Raw genomic sequence first — 27,299 nt, forward strand, 5'->3', positions numbered from 1 at the left:
AGACGGTGGTGTTGCTGTGCGGCTGTGTCCCTCCAGTAACACAACAGCGCGTATTTGCATTGTTCCATCTGACCGTTGATCATCATCATCAAAAAATAACCGTCCACCGCCCCTTGCCGAGTTCGTCGAGGGACGATACAATCCGTGATAGTGTTCTTGTTTGTTCGAGTATGCAGAAGGAAAGGAGATCGACTTTAGATCTGTTATGATCGTGTCCATCATGGAGCCAGAACATGTCGGAACATGTTCGGCCAGACACCACACAACACACAAGACACCCCCCTCCCCTGAAACAAACAGCAAACAGGAGAGGAGGGAGAAACAGGAGGAGAGGTGGAGACAAGCCGATCGAATGTTATGCAGTGTGATTCTGTTGACTGTCTTACGCTGGCATGAGCGCCGCCATTAGGTTTACAGAGACTATTCTACACAATGCGCCCCTCCCGAGGCTTTTTTTTAATCACGTGACCGGAGTGTTGTGGGATGAATCGGGGCTGCTTGATCTATCCGGGTGTGTAGAAAGACGATTGAAAGTAATCATGCGCTAAACGGAGATCTACGTGTCCCGCATCGGACCGTTGGGTTTCGAACCACGTAGAAAACCGTTTCCCGCACGCTGAGTGTTAACAGCATTGTATTAATTATTGTAACTTTATTAACATCATTGTATTAATTATTGTAACTTTGGCACAATGTAAACACAACAGCACTGGTTACAATTTATTGAAGATATGAGTAAATATACATGTTCAACATTTAAAAGTGAAATTACATTTTATAAAACAGAAATACAATGATTTTCAAAAGCCTTCATTGGAGTAAATGTTTAATGTTGTTGAGGGGTGCTAGCCCCTCCTATATACAGGTTTAATGTTGTTGAGGGGTGCTAGCCCCTCCTATATACAGGTTTAATGTTGTTGAGGGGTGCTAGCCCCTCCTATATACAGGTTTAATGTTGTTGAGGGGTGCTAGCCCCTCCTATATACAGGTTTAATGTTGTTGAGGGGTGCTAGCCCCTCCTATAGACAGGTTTAATGTTGTTGAGGGGTGCTAGCCCCTCCTATATACAGGTTTAATGTTGTTGAGGGGTGCTATAACTGATTTTCTCACAGTGCGTCGCAGGTTGTAGACACACTGTCTGTCTGTCCTCACAGCCTGTCTGTCAGTCTTCACAGCCTGTCTGTCTGTCCTCACAGCCTGTCTGTCCTCACAGCCTGTCTGTCTTCACAGCCTGTCTGTCCTCACAGCCTGTCTGTCTGTCTGTCCTCACAGCCTGTCTGTCCTCACAGCCTGTCTGTCCTCACACAGAGACACAGAGGAGCAGTCAGACCAAAACCCAAAGCCAGCGTAGAGAGTTTGAGTGAATGTGTCCTGGAAGGTGTACAGGTGTGTCAGAGTGTCCTCTAACACTCTGTAGAAGGACAGAGTCCCAGCGGGACGGTCCAGGTACACTGCTACTCTGTTGGAGCCAGAGGGACGGATAGGAAGGTCAGCCTGCTCACTATTGTGTGTGACAGAGTATAGGTTATCATGGTGACCATCTCTACAGGCCAGACACCAGGAATGTTCATTCCATCCAAGCTGACAGTCCGGACCCGTTCCTTTCCTACTGAAGTCTCTGTCAGTCACTCCTATCCTAACCCGTCCACTGAACTCCATCTCACTGTAGCAGCGTTCATCCAGCCTCTCTGAACTTAGAACCTGAACCACTCCATCAAACCTGTCAGGTTGATCAGGATATGAATGATACTGATCATCCTGACGTGTCACCTTCCTATTGTTCTCAGACAGAGTGAGGTGACAGTGTGCTGTGTTTGTGTCCAGAGTGAGACGCTGGAAATCTGATGAGAAAACAACACAGTACACATTAAATACATTATTTTCACACACACACACACACACACACACACACACACACACACACACACACACACACACACACACACACACACACACACACACACACACACACACACACACACACACACACACACACACACACACAGTATCAACACCCCCCAACGACCCCTGGGTTGAATGTTCACAGGGTTTAAGAGGTTAATGGTTCAAATAATTCATTTTATAATTCTAAAATATCAGATATACAGTACATTCTTCAATGCAACATGTTGTGAGCTTGTAGATTGGATATTGTTTTTAGGAGCGCTACTGCCAGACAGATAGACAGACAGACAGACACAGACAGACACAGACAGACAGACAGACAGACAGACACAGACAGACAGACAGACAGACAGACAGACAGACAGACAGACAGACAGACAGACAGACAGACAGACAGACAGACAGACAGACAGACACAGACAGACAGACAGACAGACAGACAGACAGACAGACAGACAGACAGACAGACAGACAGACAGACTCACATGTTGTAAGGAGTTGCGGTTTAGTCCATTGTTCTCCTCCATGATTCACACTGTAGGAAATAGAACAACAATGAATCAAGTCAAAACCTCTGCTGCTTAATGTCTCACATCGGCTTGTTTTAGTCCCACCAAATATTTACTAAACACATTTTGTCATCATTCTCCCACAGACTCTGTCCAAACATCACACACATTGGTACACCATATCTCTATGGTCATGTGATTAACCCATTCTGGACCGGAACCCAGGACACAGGGAGAAAGTGAGGGTACCTACCCTAGGGGACACGGTGAGAACATGTGAGGGTACCTACCCTAGGGGACACGGGGGGAACATGTGAGGGTACCTACCCTAGGGGACACGGTGAGAACATGTGAGGGTACCTACCCTAGGGGACACGGGGGGAACATGTGAGGGTACCTACCCTAGGGGACACGGGGGGAACATGTGAGGGTACCTACCCTAGGGGACACGGGGGGAACATGTGAGGGTACCAACTCTAGGGGACACAGGGAGAAAGTGAGGGTACCTACCCTAGGGGTCACGGTGAGAACATGTGAGGGTACCAACTCTAGGGGACACAGGGAGAAAGTGAGGGTACCTACCCTAGGGGACACGGTGAGAACATGTGAGGGTACCTACCCTAGGGGACACGGGGGGAACATGTGAGGGTACCAACTCTAGGGGACACAGGGAGAAAGTGAGGGTACCTACCCTAGGGGTCACGGTGAGAACATGTGAGGGTACCAACTCTAGGGGACACAGGGAGAAAGTGAGGGTACCTACCCTAGGGGTCACGGTGAGAACATGTGAGGGTACCAACTCTAGGGGACACAGGGAGAAAGTGAGGGTACCTACCCTAGGGGTCACGGTGAGAACATGTGAGGGTACCAACTCTAGGGGACACAGGGAGAAAGTGAGGGTACCTACCCTAGGGGACACGGTGAGAACATGTGAGGGTACCTACCCTAGGGGACACGGGGGGAACATGTGAGGGTACCAACTCTAGGGGACACAGGGAGAAAGTGAGGGTACCTACCCTAGGGGTCACGGTGAGAACATGTGAGGGTACCAACTCTAGGGGACACAGGGAGAAAGTGAGGGTACCTACCCTAGGGGACACGGTGAGAACATGTGAGGGTACCTACCCTAGGGGACACGGGGGGAACATGTGAGGGTACCAACTCTAGGGGACACAGGGAGAAAGTGAGGGTACCTACCCTAGGGGACATGGTGAGAACATGTGAGGGTACCAACTCTAGGGGACACAGGGAGAAAGTGAGGGTACCTAACCTAGGGGACACGGTGAGAACATGTGAGGGTACCTACCCTAGGGGACACGGGGAGAACATGTGAGGGTATACCTACCTAGGGGACACGGGGAGAACATGTGAGGGTACCTAGGGGACACGGGGAGAACATGCGAGGGTACCTACCCTAGGGGACACAGGGAGAACATGTGGGGGTACCTACCCTAGGGGACACGGGGAGAACATGTGAGGGTACCTACCCTAGGGGACACGGGGAGAACATGTGAGGGTACCTACCCTAGGGGACACAGGGAGAACATGTGAGGGTACCTACCCTAGGGGACACGGGGAGAACATGTGAGGGTACCTACCCTAGGGGACACGGGGAGAACATGTGAGGGTACCTACCCTAGGGGACACGGGGAGAACATGTGAGGGTACCTACCCTAGGGGACACGGGGAGAACATGTGAGGGTATCTACCCTAGGGGACACGGGGACAACATGTGAGGGTACCTAGGGGACACGGGGAGAACATGCGAGGGTACCTACCCTAGGGGACACAGGGAGAAAGTGAGGGTACCTACCCTAGGGGACACGGTGAGAAAGTGAGGGTACCTACCCTAGGGGACACGGGGAGAACATGTGAGGGTACCTACCCTAGGGGACACGGTGAGAACATGTGAGGGTACCAACTCTAGGGGACACAGGGAGAAAGTGAGGGTACCTACCCTAGGGGACACGGTGAGAACATGTGAGGGTATACCTAGGGGACACGGGGGGAACATGTGAGGGTACCAACTCTAGGGGACACAGGGAGAAAGTGAGGGTACCTACCCTAGGGGACACGGTGAGAACATGTGAGGGTACCAACTCTAGGGGACACAGGGAGAACATGTGAGGGTATACCTACCTAGGGGACACGGGGAGAACATGTGAGGGTACCTAGGGGACACGGGGAGAACATGCGAGGGTACCTACCCTAGGGGACACAGGGAGAACATGTGGGGGTACCTACCCTAGGGGACACGGGGAGAACATGTGAGGGTACCTACCCTAGGGGACACGGGGAGAACATGTGAGGGTACCTACCCTAGGGGACACGGGGAGAACATGTGAGGGTACCTACCCTAGGGGACACGGGGACAACATGTGAGGGTACCTACCCTAGGGGACACGGGGAGAACATGTGAGGGTACCTACCCTAGGGGACACGGGGAGAACATGTGAGGGTATACCTACCTAGGGGACACGGGGACAACATGTGAGGGTACCTAGGGGACACGGGGAGAACATGCGAGGGTACCTACCCTAGAGAACACAGGGAGAACATATGGGGGTACCTACCCTAGGGGACACGGGGAGAACATGTGAGGGTACCTACCCTAGGGGATACGGGGAGAACATGTGAGGGTACCTACCCTAGGGGACACGGGGAGAACATGTGAGGGTACCTACCCTAGGGGACACGGGGAGAACATGTGAGGGTACCTACCCTAGGGGACACGGGGAGAACATGTGAGGGTACCTACCTACCCTAGAAGACACAGGGAGAACATGTGAGGGTACCTACCCTAGGGGACACGGGGAGAACATGTGAGGGTACCTACCCTAGGGGACACGGGGAGAACATGTGAGGGTACCTATAGGGGACACGGGGAGAACATGTGAGGGTACCTACCCTAGGAGACACAGGGAGAACATGTGAGGGTACCTACCCTAGGGGACACGGGGAGAACATGTGAGGGTACCTACCCTAGGAGACACAGGGAGAACATGTGAGGGTACCTACCCTAGGGGACATGGGGAGAACATGCATGTGAAAGGCCCTTTCACCAACCCCACCCACGGGTATGGGCACTGATGACGTGGAGGAGAGAACACGCCCCCAGTGCCCCCAGCGGGAATCGAACGCAGGACCTTCTAGCTGTGAGGCGACAGCACTACAGACTGTGCCACCGTGCCCCCCCTTTTGGTGTTTTACGCATTATGTTATACTTTATCTATTGAAAAATAGCAGATCTACAGTTTTTCAAGAAAACTGTCAGGATTTAGAAGACATTTGTAGAATCGTCCTCAGGTCTAAATGGGTTAAGATGTATCTCACACATTTGGATAAGATTGGCTTCCATAGTTTGCAGGAGTATATATCTTGTTTTGAACAAAAGTCCGATAGCCTGTGAAACATTGCTGGCCCACAATAAGCTACCCGTCCTGGCGGAGACCTGTGTTCTGAGGAACACATGTTTCTAGTTTAAACTAGTTTAAGTCTTTCTTTGTGTGTTAAATTATAGATTATGATGTAATTTATAAGAACACTGATACTCTTTATGGGTCCGCCTGGCCAGTTAAACATTCTACACTGCACTGACCAACATGGACACAGTCCTATAGTCGACTCACTGACCAACATGGACACAGTCCTATAGTCTACTGACCACCATGGACACAGTCCTATAGTCTACTGACCAACATGGACACAGTCCTATAGTCTACTGACCAACATGGACACAGTCCTATAGTATACTGACCAACATGGACAGTCCTATAGTCTGCTGACCAACATGGACACAGTCCTATAGTATACTGACCAACATGGACACAGTCCTATAGTCTGCTGACCAACATGGACACAGTCCTATAGTATACTGACCAACATGGACACAGTCCTATAGTCTGCTGACCAACATGGACACAGTCCTATAGTCTGCTGACCAACATGGACACAGTCCTATAGTCGACTCACTGACCAACATGGACACAGTCCTATAGTCTACTGACCAACATGGACACAGTCCTATAGTCGACTCACTAACCAACATGGACACAGTCCTATAGTCGACTCACTGACCAACATGGACACAGTCCTATAGTATACTGACCAACATGGACACAGTCCTATAGTCTACTGACCAACATGGACACAGTCCTATAGTCTACTGACCAACATGGACACAGTCCTATAGTCTACTGACCAACATGGACAGTCCTATAGTCTACTGACCAACATGGACACAGTCCTATAGTCTACTGACCAACATGGACACAGTCCTATAGTCTGCTGACCAACATGGACACAGTCCTATAGTCTACTGACCACCATGGACACAGTCCTATAGTCTACTGACCAACATGGACAAAGTCCTATAGTCTACTGACCAACATGGACACAGTCCTATAGTCTGCTGACCAACATGGACACAGTCCTATAGTATACTGACCAACATGGACACAGTCCTATAGTCTGCTGACCAACATGGACACAGTCCTATAGTCTGCTGACCAACATGGACACAGTCCTATAGTCGACTCACTGACCAACATGGACACAGTCCTATAGTCTACTGACCAACATGGACACAGTCCTATAGTCGACTCACTAACCAACATGGACACAGTCCTATAGTCGACTCACTGACCAACATGGACACAGTCCTATAGTATACTGACCAACATGGACACAGTCCTATAGTCTACTGACCAACATGGACACAGTCCTATAGTCTACTGACCAACATGGACACAGTCCTATAGTCGACTCACTGACCAACATGGACACAGTCCTATAGTATACTGACCAACATGGACACAGTCCTGTAGTCTACTGACCAACATGGACACAGTCCTATAGTCTACTGACCAACATGGACACAGTCCTATAGTCGACTCACTGACCAACATGGACACAGTCCTATAGTATACTGACCAACATGGACACAGTCCTATAGTCTACTGACCAACATGGACACAGTCCTATAGTCTGCTGACCAACATGGACACAGTCCTATAGTCTGCTGACCAACATGGAAACAGTCCTATAGTCTGCTGACCAACATGGAAACAGTCCTATAGTCTACTCACTGACCAACATGGACACAGTCCTATAGTCTACTAATCAACATGGACACAGTCCTATAGTCGACTCACTTGACAGTCTCCAGAGCAGCAGACAGCTTCTTCAGACCAGAGTCTCCTAAGTGGCTGAAGTTCAAGTCCAGCTGTTTCAGCTGGGAGGAGGGGTTGGAGGTCACAGCTGAAGCCAGAGAAGAACAGCCTTCCTCTGTGACTCCACAGCCTGACAACCTGCAGAGAAATACACATTTAACAAAGTGCTGTTGATGTTCGAGTAGAGATCCACACAGAGAGAACACACATTCTTTACCCCAGGATCTGCAGTCCACACTGTGGACTCTTCAGTAACGCAGAGAGCTGGAGCAGTTGTGATTCCTGCAGCAGGCAGATGAAACTGAGGTCCAATTCTCTCAGATGGAGAAGATTAGAGCTGAGAGCTGAGAGCAGAACTTCAAGTCCTGTCTGTGTGATGGTACAGCCAGCAAGTCTGTAATTACACATGAAATATCTGGATTGAATATCAGAGTTTTGGAGTAAAGCTCTTCCAAGAGATGGAAAGAGAAGGCAGGAATAATGTGAAGTAAATAGCAAACAGGAAGCTAACTGTACCGTAGCATTGATAATGATAATTCCCTAGCTGTCATGATGGATCACATATGGGTTACATTTCTTCCCCGGATTTGGCTCATTTTAAATCCCAGGAATTTGCCGACTTTTTCCCGGGCTACCCGGGAATTCCCGTCGAAAATAAAAGGAAAAAAAGGGGGCCCCCAAAAATGCATTTATAATAGCTACATACTATACATTGGTTTCCGCTCCGCCGCTATTTGCGTCTATATCTTAATATCAATCAAATCAAAGACAATTATGCACTGCATTGACATTCCCCGCTGTTCACAGTCACCATGCACAGCCAGTTTCAGGAGGAAAGGCACAATGTACTACTCACGTTCCGTTGGCTGAACAAATTAAGTTCCAACTTCCAACCTTCTCATGGGTCCATTATATTTCCAGGACAGGAGTCTGATTAAGTAGGCCTAGCCTATATCCATTTAGTTTCCACTGAAGTAACACCAACAGAGTTATGTCCAAGTAGTGTCTCCGTTCGAAAAGTTTACCTTTTTCATTAATCTTATTCGTGCAATGTTCCAAAACAGAGCTACAGCTATATCGTTGTGACAACTGACAAGTTTAAATAGGCTATTCAATATCTAATAGGCCTACTGTAAGTTCACGGTTTACATCAATCAGCCTCTCAAACCCATGGCTTGTTCCAATGCGTAACATGCGTCGGGTCGGATACCCCCCAAAAACAGACATACATGCTGTCGACACACCGTTTCAATGCGTGTTGATGTTTTATGTTTTAAATGTTAAGATGAAAAATGGTAAATGGTAAATGGTGCATTTATATAGCGCCTTTATCCAAGGTGCTTTACATAGATTGTGCATTACATTCACCCATTCATGCAGCGGAAACCATGCAAGGCACCAACTAGTACATCGGGAGCAATTAGGGGTTCAGTGTCTTGCTCAAGGACACTTTGACAGTAACTCTGGGGGAGTCCGGGTTTGAACTGGCAACCTTACGGTTACCATCCAGACACTCTACCCCTGAGCCACCGCCGCCCCCAGGCATCAGTGTGTGTGTGTGTGTGTGTGTGTGTGTGTGTGTGTGTGTGTGTGTGTGTGTGTGTGTGTGTGTGTGTGTGTGTGTGTGTGTGTGTGCGTGCGTGCGTGCGTGCGTGCGTGCGTGCGTGCGTGCGTGCGTGCGTGCGTGCGTGCGTGCGTGTGCGTGTGCGTGCGTGCGTGTGTGTGTGTGAGATTGATCAACGGGCTGACGGCATTGAAGACCAAAAATAAAAATAAAAAACTCTGGGACAACGGGTCCCGACCCCATTTCGGAAATTGCGTGCGCTGTACCCGGGAAGCCACCCGGGATCTGCTGTACCCGGGAAGCCCGGATCCCGGGATTAAACCCTAGATCACATATAGTTTCTGTACCGTAGCATTGTGATTCAGTGCAAACTAGACAACACAAACTCTGATCATAATATTATTCTAATCAGTGTGGGATACCATGATGTTATGTTTGTTATAATCAAACAATAAATAATAAAACAGAACTAATCTAAATAATAATCTGACCTCAGTATCTCCAGTTGACAGTTTGGACTCTTCAACCCAGCAGTGAGCAGGTCCATGGATGGATCCGTTATGTTATTATAACTGATGTCCAATTCTCTCAGATGTGAAGGATTAGAGCTGAGAGCTGAAGACAGAACCTCATATAATGGCTCTGTGAGTTGACGGCCAACAAATCTGAAAATCATGTAAAATCAGTGATTAGCGACACAGATTAAAATTAGATCAAGTTAATGTTCAAACCAGTCTGACATGAGTGGTGCAACAGTGCCCCTTGTTGGTACTCTAAACATAGGGACGGACATAGAGACATTGCTGTTCCTTACTCAAAAAGTGTAATTTAAATGTACAAAATCCACAAAAATAGGTATGCCTGGTGTATTGTCTGCCACAATGCAACTTCATGTTCCCCAGAAGATGCCCCCTAGTGGTGACCAAATCAAATGTCCTCTAGTACCACACCATTAGGTCACTATCTTAAACATTAAACATCTATCTATGGTTTATCCACACTAGTGAGAGTGCTAAGGGGACTAAATTAGAGTGTCTATGGTTTATCCACACTAGTGAGAGAGCTAAGGGGACTAAATTAGAGTGTGGCTAAAGTACTTTGGTCCGATTGGTGTACCTATTAGGTCATTTAATAGAGCTATGCACTATAGACATGTAACGGTATGCAGTATTACGATATTATCACGGTATAAACAGCAAAGGTATTGATATCGTAACATTTCCGATCTCACAGTATTGTAGGAAAAGAGAAGGGAAGCCGCACACTCATATGCTCCAAAGGATAAATTTATTGACGACGTTTCGAGCCAAGGCTCTTCATCTGGTCAAACTCAAGATGTCAGTGATCCACCCACTTAAATAGACACCCACGGGTCACGTTACTAGTCAGTGGGTGGAACCAACACAACATGGTCATTAGATCAATTAATGAAATATCATTAAATATAGTGTTACACATTTCTCAAATCCACAGCAGTGGAATAAGCAAAAGGACATCTAGATTATTATAGAATCTAGGATAGTGATTCACATAATCAGGTATTATTACTTAGGCAACAATTCAAATATATACAGTATACAATAAAGAAATTATAAAAAATGGCTGATGGGGAAGTCCTCGTTCATTCCCTTTGGGGACATTGTATTCAAAGTGTAAATCCAAAAGGATTCACGTTGTAGCAATAGTCTATTTAGATCCCCTCCTCGCCTGGGGCATTTTACATGTTCAATCCCCTGATATCTCAGAGTGGCCACAGTGTGTTTAGCGGACAAAAAATGCATTGCAACCGGGCTTTTTGGATCTTGGTTGCGAATGCTACTTCTATGCTCGCTCATGCGTGTTTTTAACGCCCTGTTGGTCTTGCCAACATACCCTAGACCACATGGGCATTTGAGCAAGTATATAACAATTTTGGTTGTGCATGTTATAGTGCCCTTGATGTCATAGTTTTTACCCGTGAGTGGGTGCGTAAAAGTGTGGCTCTTAGTGGTGAAGTTGCATTGTGCGCAACGGCCGCATTTATAATTGCCATCGGGGATTTGAGTCAAAAAGTTAGATTCTGGCGAGATAGGTACTCTCGCCTGAAAAATTATGTGCATGTGATTGTCAAGCCCGCTGATAAAGGCGGCGCTATAGTCATTCAGAACCGGGTGGACTATCAAAATGAAATAAAAAGACAACTAGGAGATCTATCTTTCTATAAAAAGTTGCAATCCAGTCCTACAGCCCAGTTCAAAACAGAAATACATGGAAAACTACAGCATTTTTTTGACAATCAGGAAATTGATAAAAATGTATTGGAGTTCATGAAAGTTGAATACCCTGTCACCCCAGTCATATACACGCTGCCCAAAATCCACAAACGCCTTGAATCGCCTCCAGGCAGACCCATTGTCTCCTCAATCGGGTCGCTCACAGAGAAAATCTCCACATATGTCGATAATTTTTTAAAACCACATGTCACTTCTCTCCCAGCCTATTTAAGAGACTCCATGGACATGATTAACACCCTAAAGAATGTGGGGGAAATTGAAGAAATTATCATGGTCACTTTGGATGTTGAGAGCTTATACACCTGTATACCACACACAGGGGGATTGCAAGCACTCACCTATTATATGAACCGACGTGAAAACCTCTCACCCAGTACAAACTGCATCGGAGAGCTGGCCGAATTAGTTTTAACAAGGAATTTCTTTATGTTTGAGAATGACTATTATCTCCAAACACGTGGCACCGCAATGGGAAGCCGTATGGCCCCTAATTACGCAGGCCTCTATATGGGCCTCTTTGAACAAGATTCAGTCTTTGGGCCCAATAATCCCTTCCTAACCCATATAAAACTTTGGCGACGCTATGTGGATGACATCCTTCTATTATGGAGCGGCAGTGAACATGATCTAAAAATGTTTTTTGACTATATCAACTCCTGCAATGAATCACTGAAATTCACTATCACCTTTGACAAAAAGGAAATCAGTTTTCTGGACATACGCATCATACGCAACGGCAAAGGTTTCAAAACAGATGTTTATAGAAAACCCACAGACAGTAATGCCTTGCTCCGAGCTGATAGTTTCCATCCACTACCGCTGAAACACAGCCTTCCAATAAGCCAACATAGCCGCATGAGGAGACTCTGTAGTGAAGACGCAGACTACAAAACACAGGCAGATCTCTTAGATGCGCGCTTCAGAAGCAGAGGCTATCCAGATGAATGGCTAAAAAAGGCACGCGACAGATTCAGCGACTGCACACAAGAGGAAGTTCTTCAATCAAAACGGGACGCCCCCTCAAGTAACGGTCCTCTATGCATTGTGCAATACTCAGCCCTGGGAAAAGAATTTGAATGTGCTATAAAAAAACATTGGTACATCATCAGCAGCGACCCCAAACTGGCCAATACTTTTAAAGAAATACCTAGGGTTGTTTACAAACGTCCTCCTAATATTAGGCAAACTGTTGTCAAATCAGATCTCACTCCTATCTCGCCAGAATCTAACTTTTTGACTCAAATCCCCGATGGCAATTATAAATGCGGCCGTTGCGCACAATGCAACTTCACCACTAAGAGCCACACTTTTACGCACCCACTCACGGGTAAAAACTATGACATCAAGGGCACTATAACATGCACAACCAAAAATGTTATATACTTGCTCAAATGCCCATGTGGTCTAGGGTATGTTGGCAAGACCAACAGGGCGTTAAAAACACGCATGAGCGAGCATAGAAGTAGCATTCGCAACCAAGATCCAAAAAGCCCGGTTGCAATGCATTTTTTGTCCGCTAAACACACTGTGGCCACTCTGAGATATCAGGGGATTGAACATGTAAAATGCCCCAGGCGAGGAGGCGATCTAAATAGACTATTGCTACAACGTGAATCCTTTTGGATTTACACTTTGAATACAATGTCCCCAAAGGGAATGAACGAGGACTTCCCCATCAGCCATTTTTTATAATTTCTTTATTGTATACTGTATATATTTGAATTGTTGCCTAAGTAATAATACCTGATTATGTGAATCACTATCCTAGATTCTATAATAATCAAGATGTCCTTTTGCTTATTCCACTGCTGTGGATTTGAGAAATGTGTAACACTATATTTAATGATATTTCATTAATTGATCTAATGACCATGTTGTGTTGGTTCCACCCACTGACTAGTAACGTGACCCGTGGGTGTCTATTTAAGTGGGTGGATCACTGACATCTTGAGATTGACCAGATGAAGAGCCTTGGCTCGAAACGTCGTCAATAAACGTATCCTTCGGTGCATATGAGTGTGCGGCTTCCCTTCTCTTTTCCTATGTTACTTTTTGAACCCAGCACCTCCATGAAGTGATGTGCGTATTTTACTATAGTTTCTGTCCGATCTCACAGTATTACCTTAATTTAAATATGCACATATTATGCACAGCTAAGCGCAGCACCACTCGCACGAGCCCCTGACCGAATAAAACATTACCCGACTGAATTAGAGATTGCTATCTGAACATTACTTCTTTGACTTAAGCAGCAGTCAATAAAGTCATTCATCATAATTTCTACTGATAGTGTTAGGTGTGATGGTAGATTGGTTGATATTCTAATGGGTTCTCTATTCACATGACTACTAACCGAGCCTTTCTGCTGTTCCTCACAGCTGGGAATATTCTGGATTTCCCAAATCCTTGTGGTGTTATGTATTCGTCCAGGTCAAACTCCTCCAGAACCTCTTCTGACGTCAGCAGCATGAAGCCCAGAGCTGAACACTGGATCTCAGACAGTTCTGTCTTTGATCTGTCCGCTGACTTCAGGTACTGTTGGATCTCCTGATGTACTGAGTGGTCGTTCATCTCCATCAGACAGTGGAAGATGTTGATGAATCTGTCAGGAGAGAGATTTCCACCCTCATTTTTCATCTCCTTCAGGTTGTTGATGACTCTCTGGATCTCCTCTGGACTGTTCTCTGTCTGACCCAGCAGGCCTCCTAACAGACTCTGGTTGGACTGCAGTGAGAGACCATGAAGGAAGCGGACAAAGAGGTCCAGGTGGCCGTTCTTACTCTTCAGGGCTTTTTCGATGGCTCTCTTCAGGAAGTCCTCCAAGGAACCGACATCAACTCCCAGGAATGTCTTCAGTACCTTCATGTTCTTCTGTGTGAAACAGTGGAGCAGGTAGACTGCAGCCAGGAACTCCTGGATGCTCAGATGAACAAAGCTGTAGACCGTTTTCTGGAACAGCACACCCTCTCTCTTGAAGATCTGCGTACACACTCCTGAGTACAGCGAGGCGTCTTTCACATCGAGACCACACTCTTCCAGGTCTTCTTGGTAGAACATGACGCTGCCTTTCTCCAGATGTTCAAATGCCAGCCTGCTCAGCTTCAGAAGAACATCCCCGTCAGTCTCCTCATCATACTTTGTCTTCATCCTCCTTATAAGGACCCACATGAAGTGGCTGAACAGCCCAGTCAGGTTATTGGGAAGCTGTCCTGTCTCGTCTATCTTCACCAGGTCCTCCACAACGGTAGCGGTCATCCAACAGAAGACTGGGATGTGACACATGATGTGGATGCTCTTTGATGTCTTCACGTGTGAGATGATCGTGCTGGCCAGCTCCTCATCATCACTGAACATCTTCCTGAAGAACTCCTCCTTCTGGGGGTCTGTGAACCCTCGTATTTCTGTCACCATGTCAACGCATGCAGAAGGGATCTGATTGGCTGCTGCAGGTCTGGTGGTTATCCAGAGGAGAGCCGAGGGGAGCAGATTCCCCTTGATGAGGTTTGTCAGCAGAGTGCCCACGATGATGTCACCGTGACATCAGAGATGACGTCATTGTTGTCGAAGAAGTCAGAATCGACGTCAATGTTCTGGAATTTCAGCGGAAACCTGCTTTCATCGAGACCATCGAAGATGAAGCCAACTTTCCAGGCAGCGAGCTGCTCTGCTGTGACCTTCTTTAACGTTGGATGGAAAACATGGATCAGTGTGAGAAGACTGTGCTGCTCATCTCGGACCAAGTTCAGCTCCCGGAATGAGAAGAGAACCAGGAGAATGATGTCTTGGTTCTCCAAACCTCTTGCCCAGTCCAGAGCGAACTTACGCACAGAGAATGTCTTTCCGATGCCAGCGATGCCATTGGTCAGAACTCTTCTGCTGGGTTTGTCTCTGCCAGGGAGGAGGGTCTTAAAGACGGCACGGCACTTGATTAGGACGTCATGGAGGATCTTGTTGGAGGCGGTCTCAAGCTGCCACACCTCATGTTGCTGATTAACCCCTTCACTCCCTCCCGCTGATAGGTGGAGGTCTGTGTAGATGTTGGAGAGGGAGGGCACTTCAATGACGTATGTCACACGATCAAGACCGTCCAAAGTGACCTTATAAACCTTTAAATCCTCCTGCAGACTGACATCTGATATGAGAAGACAATTAATAAACATTCTGCTTCATTTACAACTATACATTGAACATATCATTAAAACTATGTATTAAATATAATATCCTCCAAATCTATGATTTGAAAAGAAAAAAAGAAAAGAAAATGGGCTAAAATAATTTGATCATTTGTTTCAGTATTTGGACATTGATACAGAAATACAACGTGGATATTTGATCCGCTGCTATTTAAACATTTCATTAATTGATTAATTGATTAAAATGTTAATGAGTGTAACATGTGTCCAGTCTTACTGTGTCCATGTGTGGTTTGACTGAATGTCTTCTGTCCAGGTGTGGTTTGACTGAATGTATTCTGTCCAGGTGTGTTTCTGAATGTCTCTCTGTGGAGATGAAGACAATACAATATAGATATAATTTAATATATAAACTATACCACTGTATGAAACGTTCTTTGTCATTATGTCTCATTAGTAGAAGCACATCTTGAGTTAAATAAATTGTTTTGTTTTGTTTTTCCAACCAAGGTTCATCTTTTAGGTTTTTACAGATTGTAAAAGATGAGTGTTCTCACATGATTATATGTTATATATATTTTTTTTTAAATTTGCTGTTTTAGCGATATTCACAATTTTTGACAGAGGCAGTGGCATTCGGGCCTGCCAGTCACAATGTGGGACAGGGTCTCAATTTGTGGGACGCCTGAAACGTCTTGGAAATGAAGGACTGTCCCATGCAAAGTGGGTCATCTGGTCACCCGAATTAAATGTGAAGGAGTGGACGGATGGACGGACGGACGGACGGACATAAAACAAGGACATGCCTTTGGCCTGGCGGAGATAATTAAGCAGCACACCATGGGGAGGAGCCAAGGATAAGGTGAATACAACTCTTTAACTGTAAGTCGTACGATAAAAAACATGTATTGTGTTATTGTGTTGTATATATTTATAGAAGCATTGACATACTGTGAGTCAGGAGGTCCAGGTTCATTACTGAAGTCAGGAGGTTTCCATCTAGACCGCTCACTCTTCACAGACAGAAGGCTCGGAGTTGGAGACTCTGCTCTGTGGTCAACACTTCTGGAATCACACAAAGATTATACAATTATCATAATTAGTAATGGAAATAAAGTCAAATACAAGTTTTCTTTGACGGCTGGCATCTCCCTTAGAGATAGGGTGAGAAGTTCAGTCACGTGAGAGAGACTCGGAGTAGAGTCGCTGCTTCTTCGCCTGGAAAGGAGCCAGCTTAGGTGGTTCGGGCATCTGGTTAGGATTCCTCTCGGGCGTCTCCCTAGGGAGGTCCTCGAGGCACATCCCACTGGGAGGAGACCCCGGGACAGACCAAGGACCAGATGGATTATATCTCCACTGGGAGGAGACCCCAGGGCAGACCAAGGACCAGATGGATTATATCTCCACTGGGAGGAAACCCCGGGGCAGACCAAGGACCAGATGGATTATATCTCCACTGGGAGGATACCCCCGGGGCAGACCAAGGCGCAGTTGGAGGAAACACATCAACTCACTGGCCTTGGAACGCCTCGGGATCCCCCAGGAGGAAGTCACTAATGTTGCCCTGGAGAGGGATGTCTGGAGCAGTATGGTGGAGCTGTTTCCCCCGCAACCCGACTACGGATAAGCGGTTGAAGATGGATTCATGGAAAGCTCACTTATAAAACGTTCTTAATCATTATGTCTCCTTCTACAAGTAGAGAGAACACAACATCTTGGGTCTCAGCTACTGAAGTACTGAACACTGCAGCAACAAGAGAAACAACATATAGAAATATACTAAAAACTATTAAAACTTTCAAATTATTATAACACCGCTATAGGGGTTTCCAAATGGACTCTTGAATGTACATGCTGCACGATTCTTGATCAAAGGTGAATCTCGATTTTCCTCCATTATTGAGATCACAATTCTCACATGATTATATTGTGTGTAGTTGCTGAACATTACTACATTCAAAATGTGTCACCTGGAGCCAACTACTGTGGCTTTAAACAGACATCAAATGCTTGACTTAAACCTTTCTTAAAGTCTCTCTCTTGTAGCAATAACATAAGAGTAACTCAAATGAATTGGACAGTCGATTATAATACAACCCCATTTTTGAAGGCATGGGGAGAGAGTATGTTTTGTAGCCTGGTTAATAAACCAGACCGAATACAGTGTTGTGTGATATTAGTCTGGCTTATTAGCCAGGCTATATGTTTTGCACTCCTTCCGTGTGTGTGTTTGTGACTGTGTCCGTGTGTCCGTCCGTCCGTCTGTTACCAGCTAATCTCCGGCACCGTTAACCCGGTCGATGCCAAATTTTGCACACACTCCCTGGATGCCAACGATGAACCTCTGCACCAAATTTTCCAGAACGGCCCGTTATAGCACCACCAGGAGGCCGACCTTTGAAAAACATTTTTGATAGTACTCCTCCAGATTCTGTCCAAAAATCCTGCAAATCGTTACACACTATCTCTATAGTCATGTGTTCAACACAGATCTGTCCGATATTTCATATTCCATCCTAATTGGCTAACATTGGCTTTCAAAGTTGGCAGGATTGGCCCGTTTGGTACAAAAAGCCTCAAATCATGAACGCAGCATGCAATTTACGTGGAATCCTTCACAGACTTTCCTACTAGGCTGAGGAATATATCCCACCCTTTTCACATTGGCCTGTTATAGCGCCACCAACAGGTGGATTTTTGCAAAACACATTTTTGGAACAAAAAGCCTCAAATCATGAAAGCAGCGTGCAATTTACGTGAAATCTTTCACAGACTTTCCTACTAGGCTGAGGAATATATCCCACCCTTTGCACATTGGCCAGTTATAGCGCCACCAACAGGTGGATTTTTGCAAAATATTTTTTTGGAACAAAATGCCTCAAATCATGAACGCAGCGTGCAATTTACGTGAAATCTTTCACAGACTTTCCTACTAGGCTGAGGAATATATCCCACAATTTTCACATTGGTTATAGTGCCATCAACAGGTGGATTTTTGCAAAATACATTTTTGGCACAAAATGCCTCAAATCATCCAATTGCCATCCAAGGCGTAAGAAGAAATGGAAAATTTTCACATTGGCCTATTATAGCGCCACCAGGAGGCCACAACCTGACCTGGCCTGGTGGAGACCTGTCCTATTATAGCGCCACCAGTGCTATTTAAGCCTGTGCCCCAAGGGGCACTTTATCTAGTTTTAGGATATTTCCACTGGGAAAAGAAATTCTTATATTCAGGCCAATAGGGTATTTAAACAAGAAAACCAAAGCGACAAAAAGAAAATCAACCAGATGCTCGATGGAGATGCAAAAGTAATGTAAAGTAGGCTCTGGTCCTTCAAGGATCAGTGGGACTGGAATACTGAAGAAAAGGCGGCGATCGGAGAAGGTTAAAAATGAGGAGAGGGTGGATCAAAATAAATGTACTTTATTTAGAAAAGTTAAAATTAAATAAGCCAACATGTTTCGACTCAAACAGAGTCTTCATCAGGGCAAATAAGTCCTACTTGCACTGATAAAATGGTAAATGGTGCATTTATATAGCGCCTTTATCCAAGGCGCTTTACATGCAGTGCATTACATTCACCCATTTATACACCGATTGCGGCGGAAGCCATGCAAGGCACCAACCAGCACATTTGGGGTTCAGTGTCTTGTCCAAGGACACTTCGACATGTGGACAGGAGGAGGAGCCGGGATTCAAACCGCCGACCCATGGATCATTGGACAACCTGCTCTACCTCCTGAGCCACGTACAGTCACCCTCATGAAGACTCTGTTTGAGTCGAAACATGTTGGCTTATTTTAATTTATTTTGACCAGAGACTCAGCCTGGCCTGCACCCATCGGAGACTCAGGCCTGCTACCGGGATAAAAGTTTGGTTGTGAGTGGAGTTTAATTAAGTAATTACTCTTTGAAGCAACTGAATGTTTTTTTTCCCTGAAAAGTTTAATAAATATTGCGTGCCTGTTATGTGTTCTGTTCATTGTGTAACTGTTATTGCTGCTGTGTCCTTACAGGTTGGGGGCCCTAAACGGAGATCTCCGTCCTAGTAATTAGTACACTCTGATGCCCTAGACGGAGATTGATTAACAAGACGGAGATTAATGATATCAAGACTGATTGCATCGCTCTACAGTCTACAGCCTAGGAGCGCCTGTTGTGCAATCCTCGATGTTGCGTAACAGTGGGACATCATCGAAAATGTTCCCCCCCCCTGTTTAGCCGACGACAACGAAAATCTTAAAACGTTAAAAACTCATCTAAATCATTCTGTCTAATTCTAAGAAGATCATGTGTTAGACGGGCCCCCGCTGTCCAGTCGCTAGTCGCGATATAATTAATAAAACCTCCCGTTGTTGTCGATCGCCTTTAGAGTGTTTTGGCTATATTTAGCTGCTACAGCCACATCCGGGATAACATCCGGTCCGTCGGTAAAAGTGCTCTATAAATCGCTGGGCACATGTTATTAATGGATTAAATAACCCCGGGCAATTAATGTGTTAAGAAGAATTGATCAACATTACTACATAACTATAACATAACTACTCCACTCAGAAGAGAGTTGGTGTTTTATAGACTTAAGAACATATACCTGAGATTCTACAAAATGTCTTCTACATCCTCACAGATTTGAGTTAATACGTTCGCTGCGAAAGAATTAGCCCTGCACCCACTGTTGAGGTGCGTGTAAATAGGTATGCTTTAAGAATAATTGATGAACATTTTGCCTATTATTTATCCTATGGTACCAATAGTAATACAGTGTGGAATTGTGGATAAAATCTTATCCAACAACATGGTCTGGTGGTTTTAGAACGTAAAGCCAGTGGTTCTCAAAGTGTGGTCCTAAAATTCATCCTCAGCTAAATTGCATCAAAATCAACCAGTTGTATTCTAAACTTGGCTGTTTTCATTGGTTGTTTTTTTGTACCTTTTTTTCCTAATAAAAAAGACAAACTTAAGTTCACATATGTGCTGCTTTATTGTGTTTCTATAAATATGTGGGAGGGAGGTGAGCATACGACAGCTCCACGATATCCTGCTGCCATTGGTAGATGGCGTTGGAGTCGCGGCAGAGTAGAGAGGCTACGCTGCGCGGCGGCGGCGCGCGCTCATGGCGCGTCACGCACCCGGCGGAGTGGACCGCCTCATGCCAGTGTCACGCCATGACTTGCTAGCTGGGAAGCGCACTGCCAATACAAACAAATAGGTATGTGTGCTCCCGGTGCGCATTTCCGAACACACCCAGACTTTCCTTAAATGATAATATGATACTAGGATTGACATACTGTGAGTCAGGAGGTCCAGGTTCATTACTGAAGTCAGGAGGTTTCCATCTAGACCGCTCACTCTTCACAGACAGAAGGCTGGGAGTTGGAGACTCTGCTCTGTGGTGGACACTTCTGGAATAACACAAAGATTATACAATTATGAGAATTATTAATAGAAAGGTTACTTAATTAAACATTATGTCTCGTTATACAAGTAGAAGAGAACACAACATCTTGGGTTTCGACCAAGACAAGACGAAAGACAAGAATAAAGCATTTACTGCAATTAAACAGCCGTCCTATCAGTATTTTACCGTTGCTAAGCAAAATAATAGAAAGAAATTGTATTCAAACAGGTTATGGACTACTTTGTTATACTCTATTTTCACATATGATTTACCATTGGTTATAAAAAATGTTAATACAATTATGTATGCTGATGACAACATTATATAGAGCGGCCACATCTGAGCAAGCTGTAACTGACACCTTAAATATGGCTTTAGCAGACATTTACAAATGGATTGAGTGCAACAAGCTGGTGTTAAATATTTCTAAGACAAAGGCTGTTGTGCTTGGATCTAGACATGTTGGGTAAGAATCCTCAGTTAAAACTGTCAATTGGCATCACACAAATTGAACAGGTGAACAGAATAAAACGTCTGGGAGTAACTATAGATAACTCTTTATCTTGGTCCAAACATATAAATAATATCATCATCAAAATGGGAAGAGGAATCGGTACGACTAGGAAGTGTTCTGCTTTCATCACTCCCTCTATAATGAAATCTGTTATTCATTCTTTGGTTTTATCTCATTTAGAATACTGACCTGAAATCTGGTCCTCAGCTACAAAATCTGATTTGAAAAGGTTGCAGATTGCTCAGAATAAAGCGGCTCATCTGGCACTAGGCTGTTCATACTGGACAAGTATTAGTTATATGCACGAACATCTTGCATGTGGCTAATGGTTGAAAAGAAATTAGCAGTGAGTCTTCTAATGCTACTGCGGTTTTGATTGATTGATTGATTTAAATATTTATTAACAGTTTGCAGAATTACAGTACATTTCAAGCACAAACTCAATACAAAGGCTGTTAACTGTGAGTGGACGACCCAATTAAGCATTACACTTGTTTACAAGAGGGTCCACCATGTTCAATTCATCAAAACATTTAGAGACGTACAAATACGGAACATTATTTCCACTGGTAAGCCGTATAGCTTGGCTCACCAGTTAAAAATGACTTCTGAACATGGTTACAACACCAGAGGAGCAGCTTCTGGCAACATAAGAATAAAAACAAAACCAACATAAAACTGTCTTAAACACACTGGTATATATAGAACTCTCTGGAATGCTCTGCCCAAAAACATCTTATCTACAATATGTAGCCTGACGTTGGGAGGGGCTGTAATTGACAATTATACAATTTGGGCTGAACAATGGAAGAGGACCAGATTCCCTCCCCCCAAGTACCGGTGTCGCTCTGAGCGAGTAAGATCAGAGAGACGCCTCAATGGTGAGGTGAAAAGGAGTAACATTCCTCTCTTTCACTGGCTCGCTAAATTGCCAGATGCGCCCGTTTGTCTACAAACTGAATTAACAAATCGACCACCCCTGGATTAACCTGCCAGCAAAGGGCTGTTTTTGAAAGACCACAGACCGGATAAGAGAGAGAGAGAGAGAGGTGGCTACCTCCATGACGGCCCGTTCTGCTATGTGTTTTATTGATTGTATGAATACACTCGACCAGGTGAAAGTATTTTTGTAACACGTTTTTGATACAATAAATATACCATTTGCTAATACAAACAAAACCAGGTTTGAGAAATCATTTATTCCGGTTTGTGTACATTGATATCATTGCAGAGGGATCTGTGGTCCAGTATTTATATACTGCTTTCGAGACTCACGTCTTCAGATTGACGTTTATATGATACGAGGAAATAGTAATTATGTATACTTGATTCGTTTCAGTGCGAGTTAAGAATATATATAATTTCTGGCTAATTGACATCATAAATAGCCCTAATCGTGTTACAAATACATAACAAAATTACTTTCAAAAATAATATCAAGAGATACTTTGCCAAAACTGCCAATTTGCCAAGTACATAACTGTGAACTGTGATTTGTGAATTTGTTCTTTTGATTTTATAATGTGAATTTGTTCTTTGTATTTGTTTTTATTTTGTTCTGTTTTTTATTTTAAATTGTATTTTTAGTTGTACATTTGTATTGTATTTGTTTTATTAAGGACCCCAGGAAGACATGTGTCTCTAATGGGGATCCTTCAATAAACATAAACATGGTTATAGAGATCATGTGTATCGTCGATTTGCGTAAAATCTAGATACAATCTGTGTAACGGCAATCGTTCACCTTCCAATCTTTGTTGCACGTTATTTCACAGGTGGTGGAAGACTGGAAGTGATCGTACGCAGCAGTGCACACAGAAACATGACAGATGGATGTCCAGTCGTAGAGCTCAGTTTGGCTGTATTGACAGAGTTATACCGATGAGATGAACATACCAGTATGTAGCGATTATCCTGTTCTTTTGTCTGCTTCAGACACTGCAGCACATTCTTACTGTATAGTAACATCAGAAAATTTGTTTTGCATAAGTCGGCCTCCTGGTGGCGCTGTGACAGGCCCATGTGAAACAAGCGGGCCAGAGGTTCAGCTCTGGGCTCCAGGGAGAGTGTGTGCACAGTTTGGCAGCTCTCAAACCAACGGTGCCAGAGATTAGCTGGTCACAGACGGACGGACAGACAGGCGGACAGACAGACAGACGGACGGACAGATAGACGGACAGGGTGCAAAACATGAACTCAGCCATTCAGCCTGGTGGAGACAATGTATTGTGTTATTGTGCTGTATATATTTACAGAAGCATTGACATACTGTGAGTCAGGAGGTCCAGGTTCATTACTGAAGTCAGGAGGTTTCCATCTAGACCGCTCACTCTTCACAGACAGAAGGCTGGGAGTTGGAGACTCTGCTCTGTGGTCAACACTTCTGGAATCACACAAAGATTATACAATTATCATAATTATGAATGAAAAGGGCACTTATTAAACATTGTTAATCATTATGTCTCATTCTACAAGTAGAAGAGAACACAACATCTTGGGTTTCAGCTACTGAACACTGCAGCAACAAGACAAACAGCAACATATAGAAATATGTTAACAATATAAACTAAAAAGTGTTAAAACTATACAATTATGATAACAGTTATAGACACCATGTATACTTGTATAGACCTAGTTTGTTTGTTTGTTTGTTAGACAGACAGACAGACAGACAGACAGACAGCTTCCCCACAGTAATCAACTAGAACTGCACTCTGTCGATGGTGACATAATTACGATATGTTTCAATATTGGTTGTGTAACAGATAACGTATGTATGTATACATGTATGTAAGTTGTAAGTTGAAAGTACTATACTGTGGTCGGCTGGCTTTTTTATGCGTATGCTCGGAGGTATATATACTGATGTTGATGGTGATGTAATTAAGATATGTATCAATGCCGGGTTATAACTGGCTGGCGATGGTGACGTAATTAGGATATGTTTCAGTGTCGGGTGAATTAAAGGTAATGTCTGTCTGTATGTATACATGTATGTAATCTGAAACCTATAATTATTACGCCACCATCAAAAGCCAGTTATAACCCGGCATTGATACATATCTTAATTACGTCACCATCAACATCCAGTATATACATACCACGCATACCATACGTACATACGTCCAGCCGGCCACAATACTTGCGCGCTCTGCTTGCGCAAGTAAAAAGTAAGGGATAATGTCTGCCTAGGTGGTCATTGTAGGGAGATGATTTACCGACAGGGTTTTAACTATAACTAACTATTACTAAATGCATTTGAAATGTTACTTTTCAGGATTCCAATTCAAAAACAGCAAAAGAAAATCAGGATTTCAATGAGACACGTTTTGAGCTTGTAGATCAGCTATTTTTACTATGACATTAGGCTAATATGCAACGTGGCCCTCTGGAGTGAGTGTGGAACTATAGTGGCCCTCTTGAGTGAGTGTGGAAGTATAGTGGCCCTCTGGAGTGAGTGTGGAACTATAGTGACCCTCTCCATCGTCCAAGTGTCCCACCCCTGACTTAGGTCACATTCCCACCTAATACTTCGGTAGACTCGATGCGAATGGGCGGAGCAGTTGGGATTCTTGCATATTTAATTTCCTGCGGTTTGCCTTCACACTGTCATCCGCAGCAATTGGAAACGCAGCAGGGGGGGCCTTTATCAATGTGTTCCATTCATAAACTAGCCTACACAGTGAAATCTATGGTGATAAAATTATACTCATAACGTGCATGTGTCGTGCCATCTGGGACTGGAACACCCCCCACCTCTCTCTCTATACGCACGCAGCCACGCACTGTTCTTTTGGGCATGGAGGCACAGCGCTGAGCGCACTGATATAACAGACAGAAGCGCAAAATGTTTACAAGTTTATCGAGATGCAAGTCCCTACTCCCCAGTCCCCACACAGTGACAGCACTCCATGTTTATGGCACGCACAGACAGACAGACAGAATATTCTGTAGGCTATACACTGCAGTGTTTTTATGTGTTTCCTTAAGCAATTGATTAATGTACTCGTCCTCATTTCGATCAGGGCTAAAGTCTCCTCATTCGACCACGTCTATCCACGGTAACGGGACATCTTTGCGCTGTGTAAAATATGCCTTCTCCGTCTCCAACTGTGTTCAGCTCCTCACCCGCCACATCGTTTGCTTCATTTCCTTTATTTGCTGCGGATTGCATTCCCACCTGCACCAAATCGAAATCAAGTGCGATTGGAAGCGAAGCGAAACCCCCGTTTTTGGGCGGAGTAGAATGCGGTTCTTTGATACGCATTAGGATTCGAATGAGCCTTCACACCTGCCAAACGAAGCGAACTTTCGGACAATGCGCAGCAGGATTCGTTTTAATCGCAGTAAAGCTTTCTGGTGTGAATGTGACGTTAGATGCACGGTTTATACATACTGTACATGTGGAAAAACTGAAGCTCCAATAAAATAAAAGATGAACATAAAAACACGATAAAAGACCAAAAACACTTCATAGACAATAAACACAGGGCAAGAACATCAGTGTGTATGTGTGGTCTCGTAAAATATAGTCCATACGCCATAATGCAATATTCTGTCAATAATTATACTATACATTTAGGTCACTGTTTATTTGACTGCTAATTTGAGATGCAGGTTAGAGAGTAGACTCATTGTCTGGTCAAGAGTGCTTCTCTGAGAAGCAATCACTTCAGAAGTTCTCATGAAGTACCCTGGGGCTAAGCCTTTGTTCTATACTGCTTGAAGCTTGGTCTCAGGTGTGAATCAAAACACACAGTGAGACGGCTATCGGCTATCTCTCGGCCATCTGTTGATCTGTATGTAAATCTTAACTCCACCCTTCCTGTATTCAACTGTTTTGTGAAGTGTATATTTGGTCTCATGTTTTCAATGTAGGTTCAGTCAGTATTGTGCTGGCCGCGGTGGTCAGTACTATAGGGGCCCTGGGCTCCATGCTCAGGGTCTAAGGGGAAGCTCTGTTCTCTGTTGTATTTGTACTTCTGAATAAATACTACTCTGAGGGATTCCAGTTCACCTCTCTGCTTGTTTCTCTTCGATCTGATGACTACAGTTTGCTGCTTGCTTTAGAGTTCATTTTCTCTAGTTTAGTGAGTAAACTGGGTTAGTTGGGTGTGAAAATACACGACATATGTTTATAGGAGGATGGACATACTGTGTATCTGGAGGTCCAGGTTCATTACTGAAGTTAGGAGGGGTTCCTTGAGACCAGTCACTCTTCATAGACATGTAGCTGGGTGTTGGAGACCCTGGTCTGTGGCCAACACTTCTGGAATGATTCAAATGTTTATACAATTAATGGTGTTAATTGCAGTGCAGCAATAGGAAGAGCAGTACAAAACAGTGAGACAATAATAATACTAATAAATATAATACAAGATAAATAAAAGATACAATAATAATAGTAATGAACAGTTTTAGAAGCAAACGGCATGAGTTCACATACTGTGAGTCAGGAGGTCCAGGTTCATTACTGAAGTCAGGAGGTTTCCATCTAGACCGCTCACTCTTCACAGACAGAAGGCTGGGAGTTGGAGGCTCTGCTCTGTGGTCAACACTTCTGGAATCACACAGATTATACAATTATCATAATATTGTCTCCACCAGGCCAAAGGCATGGGGAGAGAGTATGTTTTGCACTCCGTCAATGTCATTTTTTTACTTCCATATCCGTCCGTCCGTGTGTCCGTCTGTCCGTCTGTGTGTGTGAGTCCGTGTGTGTGTGTGTCCGTCTGTTATCAGCTAATCTCTGGCACCGTTAACCCGGTCGGTGCCGAATCTTGCACATACACTCCCTGGATGCCAACGATAAACCTCTGCCCTACATT

The 27,299-nt window shown here is 44.6% G+C and overlaps 1 protein-coding gene across 1 annotated transcript; it reads right to left on the bottom strand.

Moving 5' to 3' along the window:
- Window positions 1–1,138: 1,138 nt before the first annotated feature.
- LOC306917163 (protein NLRC3-like) lies at window positions 1,139–26,730 on the bottom strand. Its single transcript, XM_079495296.1, is given in 11 exon segments — window positions 1,139–1,841; window positions 2,391–2,440; window positions 7,568–7,723; window positions 9,641–9,814; window positions 13,776–14,946; window positions 14,949–15,554; window positions 15,833–15,921; window positions 16,507–16,620; window positions 20,848–20,961; window positions 23,741–23,854; window positions 26,627–26,730. Coding segments are annotated over 11 exon segments (3,237 nt in total). The 5' UTR covers window positions 26,701–26,730; the 3' UTR covers window positions 1,139–1,266.
- Window positions 26,731–27,299: the final 569 nt, after the last annotated feature.

This window comes from Electrona antarctica, assembly GCF_951216825.1.
Source record: "Electrona antarctica genome assembly, chromosome: 24".
In the NCBI taxonomy this organism is placed as follows: domain Eukaryota; kingdom Metazoa; phylum Chordata; class Actinopteri; order Myctophiformes; family Myctophidae; genus Electrona; species Electrona antarctica.